This window comes from Lactuca saligna, chromosome 8 (genome assembly GCF_052625555.1).
Source record: "Lactuca saligna cultivar CGN05327 chromosome 8, ASM5262555v1, whole genome shotgun sequence".
In the NCBI taxonomy this organism is placed as follows: domain Eukaryota; kingdom Viridiplantae; phylum Streptophyta; class Magnoliopsida; order Asterales; family Asteraceae; genus Lactuca; species Lactuca saligna.
Window position 1 is genome coordinate 263072553 of NC_136424.1, and position 11045 is coordinate 263083597.

General features: G+C 33.8%; 2 protein-coding genes across 2 annotated transcripts; one reads left to right on the forward strand and one right to left on the reverse strand.

Moving 5' to 3' along the window:
* The first annotated feature begins 2437 nt into the window (after positions 1-2437).
* On the forward strand, positions 2438-3475 carry LOC145011695 (uncharacterized). The gene is made up of 2 exons (XM_078970423.1): positions 2438-2894; positions 2956-3475. The coding sequence occupies exons 1-2, from the start codon at positions 2562-2564 to the stop codon at positions 3370-3372; spliced, it is 750 nt and encodes a 249-aa protein (XP_078826549.1). The 5' UTR covers positions 2438-2561; the 3' UTR covers positions 3373-3475.
* Positions 3476-5611: 2136 nt separating this feature from the next.
* LOC145009042 (receptor-like protein EIX2) lies at positions 5612-9183 on the reverse strand. Its single transcript, XM_078967704.1, has one exon. It carries the CDS (start codon positions 9067-9069, stop codon positions 5857-5859), a length of 3213 nt encoding a protein of 1070 aa, XP_078823830.1. The 5' UTR covers positions 9070-9183; the 3' UTR covers positions 5612-5856.
* Positions 9184-11045: the final 1862 nt, after the last annotated feature.

Sequence of the window (11045 nt, forward strand, 5' to 3'; positions counted from 1 at the left end):
TTTTTTTTTTGGTTTTTTTTGTTTTCGTTTATTAATATTTTTTTAATCACATAAGGTATTATATGATTACTATGTAAAAAAATTTGTTTTCGTTTTTCATTTTTCTTATTTAATTACCCGTTTATAAAAGTTGCGTGTTTAATAAAAATTATACAAATATTCTATATTTTTTATAAAATTATACACACCAATATTCTGAATAATAAACATACTTTAAGTATGTTACAAAACATACTTTAGAAAACATAAACATACAACTTTCATAATAAACGTACTTTGAAATAAACTTCATTGAAGGTTCTGCAGATCCTCTATAGCTCTGCAGAATCTTTGTTTTTTGATTTTTTTTTTTTCGTTTTTTCGTTTTGTTTTTTGCTTTCATTTTCGTTTATTAATATAATTTTTTAAAATACACTAATACCTTATGTGATTATTATGTAAAAAATTCTACAAAAAAGGTTAAAAATAATGAAATGTTTTATGTAATACGTTTGCCTCTGAGGAACCGAAACACCTCTGCTGATCTTGAGTTTTTTAATTTTTATTTTTTCATTTTTTTCGTTTTTTTCTATTTTTCGTTTTTGTTTATTAATATGAGTTTTTTAATACACTAATACATTATGTTTTATGTAAAAATTCTGACAAAAAAAAGGTTAAAAATAATGAACTTATGTTTAATATCAGTCCACAGAACCGTTTGAGAATCCACAAAACTATTATCAGCGGATCAGTGTACACCTCTGCGAATCAGTGTACACATTTGTGGATCAGTATACACCTCTATGGATCAGGTATAGAAGTTATAAACATATTTTAGTGGGTTTTTGTGAGTTTGTGAGTTTCAATTACTAGTAGAATAAAATTGAAACATATCGAAGAACGTATGAGCAGACCGTATACCCTCCTTTTAGAACTTAATGATTGGGAGGTTCCGGATGACCTTATGGTTGTTAACCCTCCTGTGAAGGAAATACGTTAAGCCGGTTGACCAAAAAACACCAATCATATTCCCTCTTAAGGTGATGAACCAAAAATAAGAATGTGTAGTAGATGCCATAACACAACTCATAATGCAAGGGCATGTAAGGAAATCGTTCCAAATAACCAAAGTAAAAGTAAAAAACATACTGGGGCATCAGGGAGTGAGACAAAAGCGAAAGAAGAGGAATTGACGCAAGCGACCAAAAACCATGGCAACATGAGCTAGAGAACCAATGGATGCAACATACCGAACAACAATGGTAGCAACAACCAGACAACCAATGGACACAACAGACTGAACATCAATGGCAGCAGCAACCGGACAACCAATTGACACAACAGATTGAACATCAATGACAACAACAATCAGACAACCAATGGACACAACATAACGAACATCAATGGCAACAGGAGCCACATAACCAATGAACGCAAGGGACCGAATACCGACCGTAGGACGAGCCATAGAACCAATAACAGGGTTGCACCGAGTACCAATGGCAGCAACAACCAGATAACCAATGGTCGCAAGCGACAGTAAACCTAGAGAGACAAGCAACTGGAAAACCTATGGACGAAATACGAAAACAAATCAAAGTTTCCGTGGTTCGATTTGAATGAATGAAGTTTATTTCATAGTATATTTATTATGAAGATTGCATGTTTATGTTTTCTAACCTATAAAAAACATGTAATATTTGTATAATTTTAATTAGGTTATTTATATGCACCAGATTGTATTACGTTATTTATATGTATTTGGTTTGTATTAGGTTATTTACGAAACCAGTTGAGTTAACTTTTACTTTATTCCATAGAGCATAAAATACAAAACAGTAAAAATACATGGAAAACATACATTAGTAGCAAACGTATTACATAAAACATTTCATTATTTTTAACTGTTTTTGTAAAAATTTTATATAATAATCACATAGAGTATTAGTGTATTTTTAAAAAAAAATTAATATTAATAACCAAAAATGAACGCAAAAAAAAAAAAAAATAAATAAAAAAACAAAGATTCTGCAAAGCTGTAGAAGATCCGCAGAGACTTTAATGAAGTTTATTTCAAAGTATGTTTATTATGAATGTTGTATGTTTATGTTTTCTAAAATATGTTTTGTAACCTATTTAAAATATATTTATTATTCAAAATACCGGTGTGTGTAATTTTATAAGAAACATAGAATATTTGTATAATTTTTATTAAATACACAACTTTTATAAACAGTAATTAAATAAGAAAAAAGAAAAACAAAAACAAGGTTTCTTTACCTAATAATCACATAATACCTTATGTGATTAAAAAAAATATTAATAAACAATTTTTTTTTTTTGCTATTTTGTCTTGTATAATCTATAAAATAAATCAAAGATAATAGAGAGAAAAAAGATCAATTTTCTATTTAAAGTAATGATTAATTTCTATAATCCAAATTTGGTTGATGTGACGATAGAGATAGAGAGTCATCAATAGCTTTACAGGGGTATAATTATTTTCTTCTACCCTCCTCCACCGTCTCTTCAATTACACTCCAGAATTCAAATTCATTTCCAATTTCATCAAGTTCATTGATATGGCGAAAGTAAACAATTTCAACACTCGCAAACGTAACCGGTTTTTGGCGATTGACGTGACAATTCTCTTACCTGCGGATGAGTCAGTCGACATCACGTCCGCCGAGAAATCAAAGGGCCGCGTCGGAGTCATGCAACAACCTGAGACGGAAGTGGAAGACTTCGAATATCAGATGAAAACGGATGATGAACTAATAGGGATGATTCTGAGGTTTAAGAATAACATTTTGACGCTAGGTCATAAGTTGCCGGATAAGGGAGAGAAAATCAAGGCAACTCTACGCAGATGTCTAGCTGAAGTCCAACGACGAAAGAGAAGCCGCGTCGACAAGGTATTCACCTTCATTCCGTCAACAATTTTATATGCATCATTCAACAGCTGATTATGTACAGGATGAAACAGAAGAAGAAGAAGAAGAAGATGATGATGATGATGATGTTAAAAGGATGAGAAGACTGAGAGATAAGCTGGAGGCGGAGAAAAATCAAGCAAATCAAGTCAAAGGGAAGCTGATCGACGCTGAAACAAAAATTGTTCGACTGGAGGCTCATGTCATTGATTTGCAGAAGAAATTATGTGATTCATCTGTTCAACTGAATGCTGCAGAAGAGGAGAAAAAGGAACTTGCCAAATGCTTGGATGTTGCAGAGAGGAAGTGCGCCTCTGTTTCTGATGATAGCAAGTGGCTCCTGCAGGAAGGTCTTCCCTTCTTGGTGAAAAGGCTGGTGAAGGAGTTAAGTAAGGAAAACTTGATGACAGTGTCTGAGCTTCGCCTTTGTCATCAGAGATCCAGGTCTGATTCATCTTAGGCTAGGGGCTTGGAACTTTGTACTTTTGAAATTATATCTGGACGATGTATGCACTATGAATCATCGTGTATTGGATTTCTAAATGCTTTGCTTTTGAGGATGATGCTACCTGACTTCTAAGGGCAATTTATGCCAATAGCAATATACTAGCAATGTATTTTGTCCTTTTTACTGATATAGGTAAAATACTTTAGACATTACTTTCAGTTTTCTACTAATTATATTTTCAATTTTCTTTTTATTAAGCCATTGTAATTTTAAAAAAAATTAACCATTGAAGTTTAACTTCGTTCTTGAACAAACCATATATGATTATTTAGTTCACAAGAGTAATTCTTGATCTTTTTAGTTGTTCGGATTAGCCAAATTAGTAAATTTAGTTCAAGTTTACTAGCTTGTAACTTCATACACACTTGGCATTTTATTACTATGTTAATGAGGATCATTGAAGCCCTAAATCCTAATCATCTATATTGCATCTAATGGATAAAAGAGGAGGAATGAAGTGGAACGGCGATCTGAAGATGAAGAAAACCACAAATCATGTAGTGAAATGCATCATGGTTTATATATTATCTAAAATGAGATGGGTATTTAGGAGTTCACAAAATTGCAAAATTGCGATGAAGGTTATTTTATCTGGAGGTGGTTGTAAGAGTTTTTGGCGGGCGATGAAGGTTTCTATGTTACAAATTTACTACTTTCTTACTCGTACTACCATTTTTATGTTTGATGTTCTTCATGTTCTTAGGTATTATTATGAGCAACATGAGACTGGTCGAAGCATGCACCAATACTTCGCACCGCGGTATGGTGACATGGCAATGCGGTACTACGGTGAACACACCACACCGACCAGATATGCGGGTGGTGCGGTATCCATCCCACACGAGACCATTTTGTCACACCTTGTTCATATATATATATATATATATATATATATATATATATATATATTCAATACTAACAATTCATTACTAAATCATATATTTAAAAACTATTAAAAAGATATTAAAATTCATAGTTTTTAATTGCATACAAGTAGAGTATAATATTGATATATTATTTATATATATTTAAATATTAAAAAAAAAAAGGATTGACGAGGTGTATTAAAGTTATTTCGTACGAATGGAGGGTGAGGATAAAATGATGTGGCGTTGATGTGACAGACCAAAAGTGCGTTAACATGTATTCACATGAGTTTCTTAGACCATCCATATCGGGTCTTTCAAAAATCCCTTGCAATTCCACTCAGCAAAAATTAAATGCCATTTGGATTTCATCTTTCAAATTCTGCAAGACTTGCAAATTGATATATTAATAATTTAATCAAATAATTATATCTAAATATTAAAAACCAATTGGTATATTACATTTCTAATAAATAAAAGAGTAAATTATTGAAATCATCCTTGTGGTTTGGTCACAATTGCATGTTTGGTCCCTAACTTTTTTTTTGCACTCGGATCGTCCCTGTGGTTTGATTTTGTTGCGTTTTTCGTCCCCGGTTTGATGTTGTTGCATTTTTCATCCCTTACATACATAAATTGGAACTTATTTTCGTTTCTCCTTTTCCTTCTTTTCTTTTCTTTATTACACGCATTGCTTTTTTAGAAAGGTAATCGAACTTCAACGGCTTTCCTGGTATTTTCCCATAATATTATGGGAAATTTTGTTCTTTATCTGAATAATTGTGTTCTCTTTTTTTAATCTAAAAATGTAATCTAGAACTTAAGATTTAGTGTTCTGTTAATAATGGTTCATGGATAACATTAACTGATACTTTATTAAACCATTGAAGTTGAAGATGATGAATTAGATGCTGATCAAAGCAATTATTTCGATTTTCATCAACTAGAAAACCAATTGATCTGATCTAGATTGTAAGTGTTCTTTTATTATTTAGGCATTCTTATCTGAAGGATCAAGTTGTTACATTTTTCTACAAAAGGATAAATCTATTCCTTATCAATTTAAAGTTTCAGTGCTTGTTGAAATAAAAAGGTGTATTGATCAATTAATGAGTTTTGACTTTGAAAAAAATATTTTGGTTAAAGAAAAGTTATATAACAGTATTGAATTGAAGTTGTATTTTGTGATGCTGACAAGGTGTTTGTTAAAATGTCAAGCAGAAATACAGTTGTCTATCCAATGTTTTCCAGAAAGAGGGCTGTGAAATTGAAAATGAAAATGAAAATCACGGCTTAAAAGAAGTATTTGCTATCAAGAAGAAGTCTGCTGAAAGTCATAAGACCATGTTTTATTTTACTTCGATCACTCAACTTAACAAAACACCGTGTTTAAGAAGAAAAACAACAGGTTTAATGGGCAACTTGCCACACCCGAAAACTGAAGTATATTAACTTATACAACGACAAATAAAATAATAAATTCACTTTTGAATCTCAAGGTTTTAGCATATCGTGATATATACCCTTATGATTAACTTTATGCTGGCGAGTTACTTGCATTCCAGACGTTCTATGTGACTTGTCTTCCTCTCTTGATCTTGTTAACTCTTACCACAACCGCAACATATATCTTGTCCATGGTTTTCTCAACAAACATGAAAAGGTTCCATCTCCACTGCTTCTTGAACAGAATAACTCCGATAACACCCCAAAACCCTGTTGCAAACCCACATATTATGTCCACGTAAAACAACCATACCTTAGTCTTCTCATCAACTGCTTCTTGTTTCTTCTTGCTTGTTGTTGTTGTTGTTGGGTCTTCTCTGGGATTTGAGCAATTCTTAGGCAATGGAGATCCACAGAGATCTTTGTTCCCTTCATATATCGATGGATCAGTGAGGGTCTGCAGTTGTCTTCCTGTTGGAATTCGTCCCGACAAGTTGTTGTCTGACAAATTCAAATGGCTCAAAAAAGTCAAATCTGCCATGCTCGGAGGGATCACCCCTGTCAACTCATTTCCAGATAAATCGAGAGATTCTAACTTCTTCATGTTTCCTATGGTATCTGGAATACCCCCACTGAGATGATTATTGGACAAATTAAGACCCCCCAACATGGAAAGTGCAGTTAGCTCGACAGGTATTTCTCCAACAAGTTGATTGCTGGAAAGGTCCATGTTGAAAACCATATACCAAGTTCTTGTATATTCAAGATCAACACCTTTCATGACCTGATCAACATTTATCTCATCATAGTCGAACAAGCTACCCATTTGTCCAGATCCGCTGTTATTAACCATGGCAATCAACTCTCCAAGACAACGAGGGATGTGTCCCTTTAAGTTGTTGTGTGCAACATCCAAAATTTGAAGATTTGAAACATTGCACAAAGACTGAGGAATTCTTCCTGTGAAGTTATTTTTGCGTAACCTCAAAACTGCCAAATATGTAAGTTCTTCCCCTACCCATTTGGGTATATTTCCCGACAGTTTATTATCACCGAGATCTAAGATATTTAGATATCGTAAATTCCCCAGTTCTCGAGGAATTTCACCAGTAAACTTATTGTCATTCAACCTTAACCGAGTTAATGAACCAAAACCTACAAAACTCGGAATGACACCGGAAAATTGATTTGAGCTAAGTATCATCGCATACAACCTTTCCAGCTTCTCAAGACACTTGGGAATTTTACCTGTTAAGTTATTTTTGGAAAGATCGAGATAATCCAAATCTGTCCTTCTGCATAATGATGTTGGAATCAAGTCATTGAAAAAGTTATTTCCAAGAAATAATACCGGAGAAGGACCAAACAAGCCATAAGTTGCCCCATTGGGAAGATTTGTTAAAGGTCCGTTGAGTTGGTTGTGAGAGAGATCTAACTGAGGAATGATGGGCATCTTCCGCATCCATGTGGGCAGAGGTCCCGAAATTGAAGCATTTGACAACACCAACTCGTAAAGTTTCCTTTGATTTCGAAGCCACTGTGGAAATCCGTTTGTGATATTACAAGAACGGAGTCGAAGAGTTACCAACTGAAATGGAGGCATCCAGTCACTTGAAACATTGAATGTCAACTTGGTGTTAAAAGAAGCATCCAAGTACTTCAACATTGAAAGGTCCACAAAATGGGCTTCAGAAACTACTCCTTCTAAAGAATTATTAGAGAAATCTAGAGAATGGAGTTTGAAAAGTTTCCCAATTGCAGCTGGAATAGTCCCATTCAATTGATTAGAAGAAAGGTCAAGTTTAGAAAGATTCCCAAGGAATGAGGGAATTTGACCGGTTAACTTGTTATCAGAGAGATCTAATACTTCTAAATATCTTAATCTTCCAAGAGATTCAGGGATTTCGCCTGTCAATCTATTGCACGATAGATTCAAAACTTGTAAAAATCTTAATCTTCCTAAAGATTCGGGGATTGAGCCAACCAATCCGCTGCTCGATAGATCTATCCCTCTTAAATTAGGCAGTCTTCCAAGTGGCTCTGGAATTGTAACATTTGAACACGAACGTAAATCCAACCATTCCAAAGCATACTGGGAGCACTCTGATAAGTTTTTTGGTGAGTCCATCATTGTTATTTCAAAATGATTGAACGAAGCATGCAATTGTTTTAGGTGACAGTGTGTCCAGATCCCAACATCCTTAATCTGCTTAAACCGGTTATCCGAAAGATCAAGATCTAGAAGGTTGGGCATAACAGGAACCGATGAATTCAACAAGTTTCCCGAGAGGTCAAGGACTCTTAGGGAGCTCATGTTTGTGAAAACAGGTGGAAATACACCTTCAATTGAATTTTCGCTAAGGATCAAGTGTTGGATGTTTGAAAGTCTACTGAAATTAAAATGAGGAGAAGATAGATGTGTTGTATCGAGCCCACAACCTGACAAATGCAGCTCAGATAAAGAAGGGATCACGCTTAGCAAGTTTGCAAAGTTCCATGCCAAGCTAAGATCGAAGTATGAAAGATCAAGGAATGTTAGGGATGAAAGGTTTTGAAAAAAGTTAGGGAGTGGACCTTGGAAAGAATTTTCGCTAAGATCCAAGTGTTTGATGTTGGGAAGTATTCTACTTGAATTAACAAAAGGACCAAAGTCAGCATTGGAAAGACTACACCATGACAAACTTAACACTTCTAACGAAGGAATCATGTAAAACACCATGTCCCTGTTTTTTACTCTGCCAAGATCTACTTCACTCAAGTCGAGATACTCAAGCAACGAAAGGCCAGAGGTCCATGCCATGTCATCTGCCTTCAGACCTCCATTTGAACTGAGATCAAGAACCTTTAAATCAGAAAGATTTCCAATATAAGGAGAAATAATACCTTCAAAACCAGCATGAGAGAGATTGAGGTATGTCAGTTGTTTCAAGGATGTAAAGAACTTTGGGATCCGACTTCCTTGAAAATCATTCCCACTCAAGTCCAAGTATTTGAGATGCCTTAAATCTTCCAAAGAAGGGTTCACCTCATCACCACTTAAGTAGCAGTCATCGTTGCTCTCTTTATATCTCCAACATCCTCTGAGATGAAGGCTCTCAACGTATGCGTCTTCACAGTGGACTCCTTCCCACAGGCAACAATCATTGCCAACCCACGATGACAACATTCCAGAAAAATCTTTGACACTCTGTTTGAACTTGAAAAGAGCAAGTCGTTCTTGCTCAGAGCAAATCACACTCATATTTCCATCACCCAAACAAGTTGTAAATCTAGCTCCTGCAAACAGAAAAGCACATACGAAAATGAAATGGAGCCCCAAACCCCTTGGATTCCCCATTATGAACCTTAACTCAGTTTGTTAATTTAGAGATTGGAAAAGAAGAGTTGAAGTAGAAAGGTGGGTTGTTAAGAGGAAGTAATGCGTTGTTAGGAGGAAAAAATAGTTGATATATAAAGCAATAAATGAAGAGCAACTGGTTTCCATGCAAGGTTTGAAAGTCATTAATGACAAAATAAAACACAATATTCTTGTGGTCCTAGGCTATTTTCTTTTTTTGTCGATCAAAATAAGTGCATGATGGCCTATAGAAAAACGTAAAATCATAACTATTAAAGGGGTGAATCAAGAAAAAAACAATGTAGAAAACAGGGAAAAGCATCACAACTGAGGAGATAATTATGAGCTTTTTATTTAGCTAACATATATAGAATTTGGGATAAATGCAAGCAATAACATAGTATTTTCATTTATGTGTGTATTATAGCATCTTACCTTCAATTTGATTTGGTTTACCACAACATTGTCATAACAAAATATAGTTAGAATAGATTTTACAAACTAATCCTCATTTGGTCCTCTAAGTACTTCTTCATGCAATTATATGGAGTCTATTTTAGAGGTGACAATTCCAACCAACTTATGAGTAAATGAATTGATTTGGGTCACTCTTTACTTCTAATGGATCAAATCGCTCAACATGGTTAAAAGTTGTCCAAATTTTATTTAAACGCATTGAACCTTGTGAACTGTTTTATTAAAAAAAAGAACTAATATTTTACTTTTGTAAATATCTTTGTAATATGTTCCCTTCGTTTATTTATCCCTGCTAAAGCTTAAAACATTAATTTTATAACTTATTGGTTGGTTTGAAGAGAAGACTTGGAAGTCAATGAAGTTACATTCCTGTAGTCCCCGCAGCACATGCAGATGTCTTGGGCCTCAATTTTTCATTCAAAGACTTTGAAGTCAACACAAAACTACACACTTGATTTTGATTTTTAAAGGCTTACAAAACTAACTTGCAGCAAAAAAGATTTTTTTTATTATTTGACTTTAACAAGGTTGATGTTTCCAACCGAATAAAAGACAGGTTTTATAACGTTAAGCCTAAATTTTCATATTGTATTTTATGCACTGTATTAACATATATGCATTCACATATTCTCATGTGTTATACTACACATTACACAAGGATACTGTGAGCGACTCACACAGACACACAAATTACAACGTACTTGAATTTACTTTAAGCCTAAATTTTCATATTGTATTTTAGGTCAATTCTCCTTTTAATTAGTTTACTTTTTATTATAAATACGATAATTTTCTGCTATCAGAAAAATTAAAATACATACGTGAACTTCCATGAAAGCTCAATTGAAGTATTTTACAGCCCTAAAAAAATATCAGAGCTGTGTACATCAGTAAATTAGAGACTCACTGTGCTTCAAGTATAATTAACTCCAAACATGAACCGAAAGAGAAATCAAATATCCTCCTACTTTTTCTTCTACCATCTTACTACACACTTAACTTGTCATATTTAATAAAATTAATAAATTTTGATTACAATTGTTATCTTCTAAAAGTGGTAGGAGGATGAGTATAAATAAAAAGTAGGAGGATACTTAATTTTTCGAACCGAAAATACAAGAATAACTCAACATTAATTAAAAATAAATTTTCAAACAAAATTAAGGATTTGGAACCTTTTCAAGCAAAAGAAGCAAAACATGAGATGAACATAGTGAGCCCATAATCATGGGATCAAGCGTTCTAAGCACAACCACAAAATCTTCGGGAAAATGACTTAGGAGGGTAACTACCTCTTCTTAGTGTTCACATATTGGCAACTTATTTTTTATTTTTTTTGTACATAAGAAGGCAATAAACTTGTTTTAACTGTTTAAATAATACCATTATTACCGGCTAACCTCCATTTTAACCGGTAAATCAAATTAACTCGTTTAAATGAAAGGGAAAAGAAATTACGTGGCATATGACGTTATTACATGGCATAGAACGTTATGACG

Coding starts and splice junctions, on each gene's coding strand:
- LOC145009042 (XM_078967704.1), bottom strand. CDS start 9,069: ATGGGGAATCCAAGGGGTTTGGGGCTCCATTTCATTTTCGTATGTGCT.
- LOC145011695 (XM_078970423.1), top strand. CDS start 2,562: ATGGCGAAAGTAAACAATTTCAACACTCGCAAACGTAACCGGTTTTTG. Junction 2,895..2,955: donor AGAGAAGCCGCGTCGACAAG/GTATTCACCTTC, acceptor GATTATGTACAG/GATGAAACAGAAGAAGAAGA.